Genomic DNA, 16,347 nt, shown 5'->3' with positions numbered 1-16,347 from the left:
AACTGCTATACTACATGTAAAATACTCTGCTTGATGTTTGCAGCCCTTTATAACCTGGACCTGCTCTACAAATTTAAAAATGTATTTCTTATTCAACCTTAGCTTCAGTTTATCTTTTCACTTACTTGAATCATGGCTTACTAGATTCAAATTCCTTCAAATTCCCCGTTTTTGAGTGGTCAGTTGCTTCTTCTCTTAACTGTCACTTTGTGTGTGTTTCTAGGGGTGCATTATTACCTCGTGTTGTAATAATTTGTCTTGCTTTGTCTAGTCTTGGTCTGTATGCTCAGCTAGACAGAGTTCCTCAAAGTTGTCAACCATATCTTAAACATCTTTATGTCCCAGACATAAATGCCTATACCTAACAAGGGTATAATAAATACTTATTGACAGATGAATGAAAGGAATGATGAGAAAGTTGTTATGCCTGATTCACCGGTGATGTAAATACCTCTTTTATTGCTGGACGCCAAACAGGCCTCTGATCAACACTCCTTTGGCTTTGACTAACTTTCTCTCTTTTAAAAAAATCTTCGCACTTTTTTTTAAGGTACTGTTAGTTGAACAGCTCTTCCACAAGGAGTTCAAACCATTTTTGAAGAAATGGTATCGTGTTATTGGATTAAGTGGTGATACCCAACTGAAAATATCATTTCCAGAAGTTGTCAAGTCGTGTGATATTATTATCAGTACAGCTCAAATCCTTGAAAATTCCCTCTTAAACTTGGAAAATGGAGAAGATGCTGGTGTTCAATTGTCAGGTCAGTTCAAGTGTTTATTTTTTAAAAAAAATTAATAGTAATATTAATGATAACAAGTCTATATTTGTTAATTTTTTAAATGTTTATAAAAATTAACTTTGGTTTAAATTGTTTTTTATTGCTTATGGTTTTATTAAAATCCTTCTACTTCCTGGAGGAAACAAAAAAAGTAAGTTTTTAATTAGACCACTTTATTCTGCATAAGAATACCATTATTAAGGCAAGCACTTGCTGGATTTTCCATTTATTCTGACAAGTTCCTTTTTTTGCTAGTGAATGTTGTTAGATCTGCTTCCCGGAAACCTAGAATAAAAATACAAATCTTGTGTTTTGTGGGGTATAGGATGAGAACGTAGGATAAAGAATGGGAAAAAAGTAAAAATAATTTATAGTAACTAAATGCAATGTTAAAACAAGGCAAAATTTTCCCTCTTTAAATAGTGTGGTTTTCACTTGATGTAATAAAAATAAAATTCACTAACCTAAAATTAAATATTTTATTAAAGAACAAAAGTATAATCCTGAGATTTGTTTTATAATAAGCCAGGATGTGAATTCCACATCTAGTGCTTTTTAGCTCTGCAAACTTTCTGAATCTTATCTATTAAAGAAGGAGAATGCCTAACAGGGAGTTTCATGATTAGTATATATGAACTTGTATGTGTACAGGTGCTAGTGTAGTTGGATCTCCCTCCTGAAAACTGGAAGTGGATTGCTCTTGTGTCCTGCCCAAGAGAAGCCATCCCCAAGGCAGCTCAATTACTGGTCTAAAGTTATTTTCTCACTGTAGTGTGCTGGTATGGAGAAATGAACTCTTTGAATTTTCTTTGAAGACTTTTCCCTCATTATCATTGATGAATGTCATCACACCAACAAAGAAGCAGTGTATAATAACATCATGAGGCGTTATTTGATGCAGAAGTTGAAAAACAATAGACTCAAGAAAGAAAACAAGCCAGTGATTCCTCTTCCTCAGATGCTGGGACTAACAGCTTCACCTGGTGTTGGAGGGGCCACAAAGCAAGCTAAAGCCGAAGAACACATTTTAAAAGTAAGTCATAATTTTATGTATAACCAATGAAAGCAAAGCTAAAACAAACGCCAGGACTTCTTGGTCTTGTTCAATAAGGTTGAGTTCAAGTGTTGTGATCATCAGTTAAGTGAAATCTGTTTGCTTTAGTACAATAAATATACTCAGTCTTCTATAAAATACGAATATGCCTTAATAAATATCAATAACACAAAACAATATCATAAAAATGATGGAGAGTGATATAATTAATGCAAAGTTGAGACAAATAGAATGCCTTCTTTGCATCTACTCTTATAGTTAAACTTAATGATCTACTTGATATAGAAATATGCATAAACTGTGAAAGTTTCTCGTTGTCACACATGATAAAGTCTTGCTCCAAGAGTTTCAAAACTACATGTTTTCTGTGTTTCTTATGTGATTCTAGGAACAGAGGTAATTCAAATCAAAGGGAAATAGGGATATGAAGATCTTTAAAGATGAGCTTGTCAGCGGCCCCAAAATGGTAACACCGCATACAGTGCTACTGTTAAGCTTGAGTGTTACATAAATCATAGTAGCCCAAGAAGTATTTTGGTACCAAGGCAATTGCATTTGAATTTTAAGTCCCTTACTTCAAGTTGAATTCAATACAAATTATGTAGAGTAGACACAATATTCAGAGATGCAATTATAGACTCCAAAATATAATTTATTACTGGGATTAAGGACTAATTCCAGTCTAATAATCCAGGAACATGGCTAAGGATGCTCCCAGCTTTGCATCGCCTGCTTTATGTGTAGAAGAAGGTGGTAGTATGATTCATGGATGTCAAGATGACTTTCGACATGCCTCATGTAACATGGTTATCTCAAAATCATTCTCTGTCAATGATGGTAAATTGTTATACTCTTTCCATGTCAGTTTTCCACCTGGAAAATGGAATTTAAGAACTGAATATCAATACACCTTTTTCTCTGGGATTATCCACCAACTTGATTTGGAAGCTCCTATTTCCTATATTAGGACAAATGTTACTGATGGTTGGTTAGTGAGATCCATAATAAAACAATGTTAAAATGCTATATTTAGCAAGCAATGCTACATATTACTTGCATGAAATTTTATACTACATATTTATACTACAATTTAATGCTACATATTTTTTACATGAAAAATAATTCTACACTGAATAAAGTGAACGGGAAAAATAATTGCATAAATATTTAAAAATGTCTCTTTTCCAGCTATGTGCCAATCTTGATGCATTTACTATTAAAACTGTTAAAGAAAACCTTGATCAACTGAAAAACCAAATACAGGAGCCATGCAAGAAGTTTGCAATTGCAGATGACACCAGAGAAGTATGTGCTTAACGTTTTATATCTATTTGATTGGCAATACCACATTCAGTTGAAAGATGGCAAAGACTATTTTATACTGACCATCTGAACAATATTGTTTAAAAATTTAAGCAAACAAGTTTCAGGTTTTTTTTTTTTAATTGATGTTAGGCAGTGAAGCACTACATAGAATTCTCCCCTCTAGTCCTCTTTTAGTTTTCTAGTTTACATGAGGAATAGCTCATTCATTGTTTGCTACATATGAGTTATGAGGGACAGTGGGGGGCAATGACCAGGGGGATGTATAACTAAGCTGGAGGGGTTATGACAGTTCGTTTTAGCCTTTTTAATTTTCTTGGTGAATTCCGGGATTGATTTTCTGATATGCCACAGAGCCATTTTGTTGCTATCAAATTACATTTGGCAATGATAATGGGAATCCTACCTAATTTGCATACTTGCATATTTACTTTCTTAGGAAAACAGTGCAGTGGTAAACAAGTGAAATATTTACTGTAATGATGCCTTTCTGATGAATTTTTCAGGAACTATAAAAATAAACTGAGAGTCAATTTGGACATTATGGCCAGTAAATTATGTCAATACTTTGTTTTGTAAAATTTAGAAAGCGTTACAAATTCTGGCCATATGTACTTGATAATATCATTGAAAATAAGAATGTTGGGATCAAATGATATGATATATGAATAGTAGATAAAACAAAGATTGAAATATAGTAGGCACTAAACCAATGTTAGTAACTAGCCTCCGTATATCTCTTTTTTTTTTAATTCTGAAAAAGACTGCTATCTACTCCAGCTGTACTATTACAGTTGAATATATTTTATTCACTTTCCCTTTTTTGTTACTTATTTGGTTTTACTTGATAATTTTAAATGCATAGTTCTACTCATTAAGATTTTCAAAACTACATTTCTCAGGTACATTTTTAAAAGAATTTGCCATTTTTTAAACTTACTTTAATTTTGTATATACTTTGAAGCATAACATACATACAGAAAAGTACAAATTCATATGTGTACTGATGGCTGAATTTTTGTAAACTGAATACACATATGTAAACAAAATCCACATCAAGAGATGGCACATTGCCAGTACCCCAAAAGCTCCTGGTTCCCCCTTCCAGTCACCATGCCCCAGGAATCACTACTATCTTGACTTCTCAAACAAAAATGAGTTTTCACTGATTCTGAACTTTATATAAATGGAATCATATAACATGCACTCCTTTATTTCTGGCTTTTATTCAGACTGTACTTCAACTTTTTATTTTGGTCGAAATAATACTGAAACCAGTTTTACAAAAGGGGAATGTTTCTTAAATTACATTGTAAGCTTTCTAAATAATTGTGGCATTAATGCAATATGTGTTTTCTAAGTTACCTTTAACATACAAGGTTTATATCATTCATTAACTTTACTTTCATTAACTTTTTAAGTTGGAGATTATGGCAGAGGTAACAGGGTGTTGGTGTGGGTGTGGCTTGATGGCAGACTTAAAAGAGAAGCTGACAAAAATAAATGTACAGACAAGTGATGGGACACTAACCTGTTACTTTGTCTAAACAAAGATTCCAAATCAGATTTCTTATAACCTAGAAATTATTTTAACAAAAGTAATGTTATTCTTTTAACAATAAGAATACGTAAGAATAAGTGTGTACTTTATTTTTAGGATCCATTTAAAGAGAAACTTCTAGAAATAATGACAAGGATTCAAACTTATTGTCAAATGAGTCCAATGTCAGATTTTGGAACTCAACCCTATGAACAATGGGCCATTCAAATGGAAAAAAAAGGTAATTTAGGTTTGGACCTAACACTTAGTTTATCCCATGTTTATGCCAAGATTTCAGATGACTATATCACAGATTCCCCCAAGAAATTAAAAGCAAAAGTAGCTCCAAATAGAATTTCTGTGTTCTGTGTAGGACAAGTATAATAAACATGTTCTAATTCCTTTTCTAAGAAAAGAGATTCCAATACTATCCAATTTTCTCTTTGTCTCCAGTCTTATATTTATTGTATATTTAAAGTATTGAGATAAATATTAATAGCTCTGTCTCCAAAGGCAAACTCAACTAATATATTTTCATGCCATTCCTCTGTGCATCAGCTACATGTTTTTGCTCAGGCAGAACTCAAGCAGCAAGTCTAGGAGTTGGAAAACTTGCCCTGTTTCAGAGCTCAGGACACATTTTGAGCCTTAACTTGCCCATTTTAAAACCAAGCCAGTTTTGGAGTTAGTAACATAAATATATTTAAGTCCATGGCACAATTTTAGGGGGTTTATATGCTTATTATTTCACTTACATAATATATTTTTTCACAGCTGCAAAAGAAGGAAATCGCAAAGACCGTGTTTGTGCAGAACATTTGAGGAAGTACAATGAGGCCTTACAAATTAATGACACAATTCGAATGATAGATGCATATAATCATCTTGAAACTTTCTATAATGAAGAGAAAGATAAGAAGTTTGCAGTCATAGAAGATGATAGTGATGAGGGTGGTGATGATGAGTATTGTGATGGTGATGAAGATGAGGATGATTTAAAGAAACCTTTGAAACTGGATGAAACAGATAGATTTCTCATGACTTTATTTTTTGGTAAGATTCAAAGTAGCATATACTGGTCTCATTCATTTACCTTTTCAACATGAAGTTACTGCTTCTCATAAGCTCTCCAAAAAGAGAAATATGTTTTGAAAGAAGAAATCCCACTCAGATTGGAACTATTTCTAATTATATGACCAGATTAACTACCAGTTATATGATCACAGTCAGTCATTTGGTCATTCAGTTTTATTGTCAAAACAATTGTAATGAATTTATTTATTAAACCATCCTAATTATTAGATATAGTGCAAGATTGGAGATGAGCCACAATTCATGAAACCTTCTAGTATAATTTGTTGTATGCTTTACTAAACTTTTCTTTCAAGTAGTTTTAAAATTAATTAATTTTTAATCAACAAAACTGAATATTTTTTGGTGTACAAAATGTTTGATATATCTATACCTTGTGGAATGGCTAAATAAAGCTTGTTAACATATCAACTGTAATTATTTCTTCAAGAAAACAATAAAATGTTGAAAAAACTGGCTGAAAACCCAGAATATGAAAATGAAAAGCTGACCAAATTAAGAAATACCATAATGGAGCAATATACTAGGACTGAGGAATCAGCACGAGGAATAATCTTTACAAAAACACGGCAGAGTGCATATGCACTTTCCCAGTGGATTACTGAAAATGAAAAATTTGCTGAAGTAGGAGTCAAAGCCCACCATCTGATAGGAGCTGGACACAGCAGTGAGTTCAAACCCATGACACAGGTATAAATATCCTTTTGGACTTCTTTTCTTTTCTTTCTCTTCTTTTCTTCTTCTCTTCTCTTCTCTTATCCTCTTCTCTTCTCCTCTTCTTCTTTTCTTTCAGACGAGGTCTCCCTCTGTCACTCAGGCTGAGGAGCAGTGGCATAATCAAGACTCACTGCACCCTTGACCTCCTAGGCTCAAACAATCCTCCAGCCCCAGCCTCCCAAACAGCTGGGACTCTAGGTGTGCACCACCACACCCAACGAATTTTTTTATCTTTTTTGTAAAAAAGGGGTCCCACTATCTTGCCCTGGCTTGTCTTAAACTCCTGGGCTCAAGCCATCCTTCTGCCTCTGCATTCCAACGTATTGGGATTATAGGCATAAGCCACTGCGCTCAGCCTGAACTTCTTTTCTTATGCTGTTATTACTCTTCTCAAATTGTTTTTAGTCTTTTCCTACCAATCCTCTCACTATCCACAAATACATTTACAGGATAAAACATGTGTTCTTGAAATAAAATCTAAGTCTAATAGCAACCAAATCTGTGGTTTTTGAGAGGTTACGTGTTGTTTTAGGAGTCATTTTTCCCACATAGTAATTGGAAGAACTTTCTAAGTTTCCCTTGCAAAAATGAGTGACAGGTAAACTTAATAACAAAGTTCAGAAATGATTGCAATATAGTATCAAGTGGAAAATTCAAACTCCCACAAAAATGTGTGCGTTATAACTAGAACTATGCAAAATATGTTTACATAGAATGAGACCTATAGGGAAACTTGGAAAAATTAAAGAATTTGATACATTAGAGATTTGGGATTCTGATAAGTAGGTTTTCTGTTCCTTTTTAAGGTGTTTTGTTTTATTTTGTTTACATGCTGCTTACTGTGAGCATAGTAAAAAACACTTGGGTAAGAAAAAAAGGCACTTATAGACATAACAAGCATGCATAAAGCAATGATGTCTTGTTAGAGTAAAATATTCTTCGGAGGGATAAGGTCATATTGACCCTGAGTCTTTCTGGACAAATGGATATTTCCTTTCTATTACAGTTATCACTATTCAAGCCAATGGAGCAAATTAATTCTGTTTCAGTGTTTGCTGGGGAAAAATTCTTGAAATGGTTCACTATAACTCTTTATATACCCTCTACGTGCACTCTTGTGAGCGCTGCCAATAAAATTAATGCCAGAGAAAGTACTGTTTTCCTTGGGTAACAAGTTTGCTTCCTTCTTTTTGATGAGATGTAGTTTGCTTAATATGTTTTTCTTTTTGCCTTAGCGCAGGCAAAATTCAAGTTCAGTCTCACAGCGTCTGTGTTGATTCTTATGAGTCCTGTTTTTAAATTTCTTTTATATTAGCTTTAGCATTCTGACTTTCATTGTAAGACGGCTAAGCTTCTCTTTAAAAAGAGGTAGAGTGCGAATGAAAAGCCTAGTTCAAGCTACTTTCTGCTCCTTATTCATTTCAAACCTAGGGGCTGTATGCCAAAATTCAGAACATATTCCCTTCTTTCCCCACTCCTTGCATCCTCACCTTGTAAACTGGGGTGGATAAACTCCTTAGCAATGGTGTTAGGCATCTACGTGATGTGACTTGAAGATCTGACACTGTCTGGAATTTTTGTTATTAAAGTTACTCCTTCAAATTAAGACACAGGCATCTTCTACTAAAACCCAAGGACATGTAAGTTTTTATCGGGAGATGTGAGGGCAGGAGGGAGAAATTTTCAGAGAAGACTCAAAAGAGGCCTTTCTACAGGGTTCTCCAACAGTTAGGAGTCAAATAAGGACTCACGCTCCTCTGAGAAGAAAGGGAAGGGGATGGAAGAACATAGTTTTGGTCTGGCAGCTTTATTTTTGTTTAATGTATGGGGACAAAACACAGTGTGGATGTGCACCAAATGCCCACTGGACCAACAGCTTTGATGAGAGTGGTTATGAAAATAAAACCACATTGTCCATATCAAGCTAGGTTTGTGCTCACTCATTTCTCCCACGTAAGGATAAGAGGGCATATTTTAATTTATTTATATTGACTTTCAAAATTCAGAGATTTTTCATTTGAAAATAGTTTTAATTACAGTTGTATAACCTCTTCTTTTATTTTTATTTATATTATCCCTTTGAATCAAGAATATATTTACCTCATTCAAAATTAATAAAGCACAAGGCATACCACTGACTTCTAGTCTTCCAGCTCCCCTCCCCAGATGCAGCCAATGTTTTCAGTTTCTCTTGTGTCCTTTTAGGAATATTCCATAGCTTCTCACTCAAATGGTTCTTAAAGTGACCAAACGCATATACAGTGTGCATTTTCTCTGTGACTGAAAACAATATATCAAAGCATCTCTGCATCTTATCCTCTAAATATTAAAGATTCTGAAGTTAATGTAGTGGGGGAAAAGCCCATTTTAGTTTCTGATTGTCATATCCTCTTCTCAACCGACAGCTCCTCCTTTCTTCCTCTGGAGTCACCCATCAGTTTATTTCCTTGGCATAAAATATGGTCTTCCCACCTCCAGACTGGATGATGGAAATATTTTTGTTATTGTGTGTTAATCCCAGATTGGAAATCAAATGTTGTCTCACCATTATGTCTTTGTTCAATGCCAAAAACAGATGGCAACAAATCCATGTATGATCTAATCCTTTGATTTACACTGACCAGTTGCAATTTATTATTTCTTCCTCTAATTAGAAGATTTTAATGTGTTTAGCATCACAAAATTTAATTTATTAAAATGTTTCTACAGAATGAACAAAAAGAAGTCATTAGTAAATTTCGCACTGGAAAAATAAATCTGCTTATCGCTACCACAGTGGCAGAAGAAGGTCTGGATATTAAAGAATGTAACATTGTTATCCGTTATGGTCTTGTCACCAATGAAATAGCCATGGTCCAGGTACATTCAAATACCTTTACTTACTATGTTAATTTTTATTTGTGTGTTCCTATTTTAATTGCTTTCTTTTAGTTAAACAGCACAAAACATCTTTTTAGTTTTTAAAACAAAGCCCTTTTCCTGTTAAAAGAGCATTTTTTAAATGCTGTGCACTGTTGCCTTTCATATTGCTGTCAATTCATATGATAACCAGATACCTGTTGTATGTTTAAACAACAACTCCTCTTTGGCTATTTCTGTACCCTAAGGCTTTCCAGGACCATGACACCAGCCCCATTTGTAAGAGTCAAAAGCAGCCTCCTCATTCCTAGGATGTCTGCGAGCCCCCGGCTGGACCGGGAATCTAAAGTACGCTGTCCCACAATTGTCTGATGAAGTAACATGCCCAAACCTGAGGGAGCCCTCCTGTTTCTGCATTTTACTCCCTTATCCTTTCCAATTTTCTGTATGTTTAGAAGTTTTCATGATAAAATGTTGGTTGGGGGCAGACTTATAAATGCAAAAATAAATAAAAGAGTGAGGTGTTCTGTTTTCATTCAGATTTCACATTATCTCTTACTCACCTGTATTAATGGAATTATTGTAACCTTCTGTTGAGTAGGCATAGGTTTATGCTGATTAATATACTATTCTTCCTATAAAATTAACTGAAGGGTTTTCAAAATAATTTAAATTGCATCCTTGAATAAAAGGCAAGTCATAGAAGACTAAGATAACCAGACTGCCATCAAATTAGCAAATAATTTTATTTCAGGAGTTTATTTGTAAGTCAGTGATAAACTTAGTAATAAAACTTAGAATACATTTTTCCTTGAGAATAATTTTATAGTTGATAGGCTCCTGGGCCAGGCCACAGAAGTTTTTATTAGTCAAAATATAGCTGAATATCAAGAAAGTTATCACCATGTTAAATATATTCCCATGGGAAAATGTGCTAAGAATGTAACGTAGGATGCCAGAAACTGACCTGCCTTCTTACCAGCCCTGGTGTCAAAGTCAGAGATGACCCTTCTCTCCATTCATTCCTCCCAGCTTCCTACCAAGAAAGACAACTCCTCAGTCCACATCATTGATCATGGTTCTCATAGTTTGAGAGAGAATTTCTGAGAGCAAAAAGGCTGGACAGGATGATATTATGTCATTGAGGCCTAATCATCATCACTCTAGAATACTGTTTCTGTATTAAAGCCTATTTTAAGTTTCAAAGAGCTGACTTACAAGGATGGATTAATAACTAACTTTACCCATTTAAAGACTGGCATGCTGAACAACCCAATATCATTTCATTCTGAGCAATGAATATCATTCCCAGAAAAAACCAGGAAGATTTGTATCACAGCGTACCCTTTCATTTACTTGATTTATTTGTGTTTTCAGGCCCGTGGTCGAGCCAGAGCTGATGAGAGCACCTATGTCCTGGTTGCTCACAGCGGTTCAGGAGTTATCGAACGTGAGACAGTTAATGATTTCCGAGAGAAGATGATGTATAAAGCTATACACTGTGTTCAAAATATGAAACCAGAGGAGTATGCTCATAAGGTATTGTTGGCTACCTCTGAATTTGATTTTCATTTAAAAATGGCCACATGTGGTTGCCATTGATTATCTCTGTGGCTCATTCTCCAGAAAAAAATTGTGCTGAATTATAAGTTTCTGTTTAGTGAACTGTGCTTAATCCGGATTCACGTGCAGAGAATCGAGATCCATAGTGGGCAGGAAATTATCGGGGAGCCATTGCTCCTCCCAATGAAACCAACCATAAATTTTGATAATATAAATTTACGCTGCCTTGTTCCAGAAAGACTGCTGCAACTCACTGATTCAATCCAACATGGTAATTTTGGTTTGACCCAATTTGTTTGTAAAGGCACCATTTTTTAATTTCAGAAATGTAGATGAAATGCTTACTGTGTACCAGGTAACATTATAGGAATAACCAACAGAGGCAAACAAAACACATAAGACTCCTGCTGCATGAAGTTTATATTTCTAGTGTGAGCCTGGTGAGATTTGGAGGACAGAAACAGTAAACAAACATTAAAAAAGAAGAAATATAATATATCAAGATAAGTAAAGAGAATTAGAATAGGATGATATGAAACAACTGACTAGATGGATACTTTCTCTTTTTTTGTAGTTTTTGAAATTCTTTTTTTTTTAATTATGTTTTATGTTCTGGGTACATGTGCACAACGTGCAGGTTTGTTACCTATGTATACATGTGCCATGTTGGTGTGCTGCACCCATTAACTCGTCATTTACGGTAGGTATATCTCCTAATGCTATATCTCCCCTCTCCCCCGACCCCATGACAGGCCTTGGTGTGTGATTTGCCCTTTCCTGTGTCCAAGTGTTCTCGTTGTTCAATTCCCACCTATGAGTGAGAACATGCAGTGTTTGGTTTTCTGTCCTTGCGACAGTTTGCTCAGAATGATGGTTTTCAGTTTCATCCATTTCCCTACAAAGGACATGAATTCATCCTTTTTTATGGCTGCATAGACTAGATGGATACTTTCAACTGGGTGGTTGAGGAAGGTCTCTTAGAAGGAGTGACACTGAAGCTGCATCTGAATGATAAGAAAATACAGAATATGTCATATAGCTACATCTCAATTTACTAACGCACAGTTATTTGAGTTGTGCAAAGGAATGCAGTGAAGAAAGAATGTATTTCTATAGTATTTCAGGAAATCCCCCATACCACTGAATTAAAGACTGTAACTACTATAATAGCAAACAATCCATTTAGAAGAAAATTCACACCCTTGCATATGGGTGTGAATGTTAGTTTCTTAACATTGGAATTGGCTCTACCTTAAATAGAGTTTCACTAAAGGAATGCTTTCAAATTGGTGTGCATTGCTATTACCAACTCCAAGGTTTCCTGACCAGGTTTCTGCACAAACCTTTATTTTAAAACTGCTTTAAATACAAGGCAAAGCAAACATTTTAGAGTATCAAATCAAACTTTTGTCACCAAATTATGCTACTGGAAAGTTACTGCTTCCCAGTTAATATCCTAAGAGAATTAATCAAGTAGATATTTACAAAGACTGATATTTTAAGAGTAGTTTTTTGGGGGTCAACACTAGGACAATCTCTGGAGTTTAAGGGTCAAACTCTTCCAGACATTCTTTAGAATAAGACCCTGTCCCTTTGGAGGTCCCAGAATGGACTATATTTTTAGGTCTCCTTTGGCCAAGAAACCTGCCCTCCTAAAACAACTTTGGGTAGATGAACTGAAAGTGGGAGTGGCAATGGGGAAGGAGGGGTACACGCCACCAGTAACCTGTTCAAAGCCTGTAGAAAACATTGCTACTGGGAAGATGTTTACTTTCTTCTAATTTGAGCATCCTTCTCAACACAATCTTCAGGCAACCACTAATGAATAATGAGAATTGACAGATAAGATGAAATCTTTTTTCCATGTCATAAATACAGTTTATACATAACAGAGCTTCTTAAAATTAAATCAGACTTCTAGGAGCAAGTTGATCATCATAAATGTTTTTCTCTAGCATTGATTCAATTTTTGCTACATTATTACACTCTATTTGGACTTAGGCTGATTGTAGCTGTGCCTCCTGTATATTTATTATGAGTTATTTTGTTTGTTTGTTTGTTTGCCCCTCTAGTTACTTCAAATTCCTTTGCTGTTTTAGAGTTAGTCTTTTAGCTTCTGATGTCCTGATTACAAATCCATACACTTACCTTGGCTTTATTTTTTTTCAGACTCATTCATACACATTTAATTCCCACATGTATGTGATCCTATAATTACGTTATCAGCTCACTGAACTGTAAATGTCTTATAAAAGTAACCTATTTTAACTTTTAGGGAAAAATATTTCAATGTATTTTTCTATATTTACATAGGAAATTCATCTTGGTACTTTTCTGGTTAACCTATTATATAGCCTCTGAGCTTGCTTGCAAGGTTTTATTCTCTTTTCTATGCTATATGTGGCTGCCTTGAAGGGAGATCTAAAATGTAGAGTTAGGAGCCAAAGAGATGGCCTTTGTTCATCTGCACTGATGACTTACTTCTACTGAAAATTTCCCCTCGGTCTTAAAGAAAACAATTACTTCCTCCATAATTTAATATAAATATTTCATCTATGAGAGGTCAGTTTGGAGGTAAATTATTCAAGAACCAGATTTTTCTACCATGAAGTTGTGTTTGTATAAACACTGGTCAGTCCCTATGTCAACTTTCATATGTTACATAAACTAGATTATTTCTGTTATAAAATAAGTGCTGCTGCTAGTCACAGAGCCTAGAATAAAGATGTTTATGGGCATATTCTCTCACATAAGGAATCTAGGCAGTATTGGCTCCATGATGTTATGAGGAATCCAGGCCTTTTCTCTCTCTTTTATGCCATTATAGCATTGGGCTTTCATTCTCATGGTCGAAGATGGCTTTTAGAATTTCAGCTGCCACATCCTCATTCTAGGCAGGATGTAAGAAGAAAATGGAAAGAGCAAAAGGTACACATGCCAGCTATCTACTTTTTGAGAAGATTTTCTGAAAATTCCACTCAACAGCTTTTTACATGTCATTGACTGCTGGTTTGGAAATGTAGTCATTTAGCTAGCGTATTTCCACCCAGAATAAAATTATGACTCTGTTAGGGAAAATGGACACTGAGGGCAAAACTAGCAGTTTCTGCCACAAATGTGTAAACAGTAGACTGATTAAGATGGTGAAGGGTCTGAAAATTGTAAAGGATGAAAAAAGATTAAAGGAATTTAGGTGCTTAGCATAGATTAGAGAAGACGTTGGTAATGTAATAACAGTGTTTAGTAAAGAGATTCCATGTGGGAGGAAGTTTAGACCTATTTTATGGAACAGAATTAAAGCAAATGGGTAGGCTGGCGCAGTGGCTCACGCCTGTAATCCCAGCACTTTGGGAGGCTGAGGCAGGTGGATCACTGAGATCAAGAGTTTGAGACCAGCCTGGGCAACATGGCAAAACTCCATCTCTACTAAAAATACAAAAATTAGCTGAGCATGGTGGCAGGTGCCTGGAATCCAAGCTACTCGGGAGGCTAAGGCAGAAGAATCGCTTGAACCCAGGAGATGGAGGTTGCAGTGACCCAAGATAGTACCACCACAATCCAGCCTGGGCAGCAGAGCAAGACTCCATCTAAATAAATAAATAAATAAATAAATAAATAAATAAACAAACAAATAAATAAAACAAATGGGTAGGCTAGACAGAGAATTTTTGTTGAATATTGCTAAGGACTTTCTCACAATAGAACTTTTCTGAAATGGAATGGGCTACTTTTTGAATACCTAAAGATTGCATATTTTCATGGTTACAGGAGATGATTATGTACCAAGTTCTTTGCGGGGAGGGTTATTACCTCATTATTTTCATTTCCTAGACCATGAGCTAACTGTATATTTTCACAACTAAGACCTCCAAATTTCAGGAGACTTACTTCTATGAAACTGAGAAAAGAAAACAAACCTGAAACCACTAACTATTCCTTTCTCTGTCCAGATTTTGGAATTACAGATGCAAAGTATAATGGAAAAGAAAATGAAAACCAAGAGAAGTATTGCCAAGCATTACAAGAATAACCCATCACTAATAACTTTCCTTTGCAAAAACTGCAGCGTGCTAGCCTGTTCTGGGGAAGATATCCATGTAATTGAGAAAATGCATCATGTCAATATGACCCCAGAATTCAAGTGAGTCCAGAAAGACCTATCTTTAAATTTTTCCACAAGGGGTGAGGCAGGTTGCATTGTAAATGTTCTTTCAAAATAGTGCAAATGAGAATAATTTATTTTACAACTTCCTCTCCTTTAGCCTCTCAATTATATTCCTATTTTAAATGTCTATGTTTTAAATAAACTGCACTGGTGCAGGAAAAGAGAAGTGTAAGAACCAAAGCCATTTTGATCCAAGGCATGTATTTTTGTATGCTCATCATTTGTTCTCAAATTTTTGAACAACTAAAGTCAAGTTAATATAACCAACAGACTTGAAAGAAGTTACAAAAGGCAACATGCCCCTTGAGAGGTATGTGTAGAAGAGAAGCATTGCCTTAGTTGCCATAACAAGCCTGGCAGGCAGGAGGGAAGGAAGGAATGCCATGTATACTGCAGGCATGTGGTTGAGCTCCAGGTCCAAAAACCCATGAACTACACATTGGTATTTTGTCAGTTCTCTGTGATGATTCTTTCCCTTTGATACTTACAGGGAACTTTACATTGTAAGAGAAAATAAAGCCCTGCAAAAGAAGTGTGCTGACTATCAAACAAACGGTGAAATCATCTGCAAATGTGGCCAGGTGAGTAAATTGCTGTGGGCCTGATTTTACTTTAGCCAAAAGGAATGTTTAATTGCATGTGCATTTAATTTTCCTCTTGCTCTCTCTTTTGTTTTTCAGGCTTGGGGAACAATGATGGTGCACAAAGGCTTAGATTTGCCTTGTCTCAAAATAAGGAATTTTGTAGTGGTTTTCAAAAATAATTCAACAAAGAAACAATACAAAAAGTGGGTTGAATTACCTATCACATTTCCCAATCTTGACTATTCGGAATGCTGTTTATTTAGTGATGAGGATTAACACTTGACTCAAGATTCTTTTAAAATACTATCAGTTAAACATTTAATAAGATTATGATTAATGTATTCATTATGCTACAGAACTGACATAAGAATCAATAAAATGATTGTTTTACTCTGCATTGAACTTTTTAAGAACACAATATATTATGCATGATCCATCTTGTTGGTGGGCAGGGGTAAGGAAAATCTCCCAATAATTCTCATTAGTGTAGAGCATTACGGTCCTGTGGAAAGAATGCTGAAGTACAAATGAAAATTCAAGGTATCAGTCTCAGGTCTGTCACTAATTTTCAGAATACAATTAGGAAAATCAGTTCATCTTTCGGAACCAGTCTCCTTATTGATGAAATGGTCATAACATTCCGTGGTTTTGCTTTTTATTAATTTTGTATT

At 35.1% G+C, this 16,347-nt stretch overlaps 1 protein-coding gene across 1 annotated transcript in view; it reads left to right on the top strand.

Moving 5' to 3' along the window:
* LOC105483341 (interferon induced with helicase C domain 1) overlaps positions 1-16,106 on the top strand; it is a 52,003-nt gene extending 35,897 nt beyond the window's left edge. Inside the window, exons 6-16 of the mRNA XM_011744168.3 lie at positions 551-761; positions 1,595-1,812; positions 3,022-3,138; positions 4,814-4,937; positions 5,471-5,749; positions 6,219-6,478; positions 9,215-9,364; positions 10,742-10,903; positions 14,878-15,068; positions 15,583-15,673; positions 15,773-16,106. Of these exons, the coding sequence (XP_011742470.2) occupies positions 551-761; positions 1,595-1,812; positions 3,022-3,138; positions 4,814-4,937; positions 5,471-5,749; positions 6,219-6,478; positions 9,215-9,364; positions 10,742-10,903; positions 14,878-15,068; positions 15,583-15,673; positions 15,773-15,952 (1,983 nt within the window). The 3' untranslated portion in view covers positions 15,953-16,106. The remainder of the gene's footprint in view (positions 1-550; positions 762-1,594; positions 1,813-3,021; positions 3,139-4,813; positions 4,938-5,470; positions 5,750-6,218; positions 6,479-9,214; positions 9,365-10,741; positions 10,904-14,877; positions 15,069-15,582; positions 15,674-15,772) is intronic.
* The last annotated feature ends 241 nt before the right edge of the window (positions 16,107-16,347 follow it).

The sequence above is a fragment of the Macaca nemestrina genome, chromosome 11 (genome assembly GCF_043159975.1).
Source record: "Macaca nemestrina isolate mMacNem1 chromosome 11, mMacNem.hap1, whole genome shotgun sequence".
NCBI classification, from domain to species: Eukaryota; Metazoa; Chordata; class Mammalia; order Primates; family Cercopithecidae; genus Macaca; species Macaca nemestrina.
Note: the sequence above shows the minus strand (reverse complement) of the source record. Positions and strands in the feature narration are given on the sequence as shown.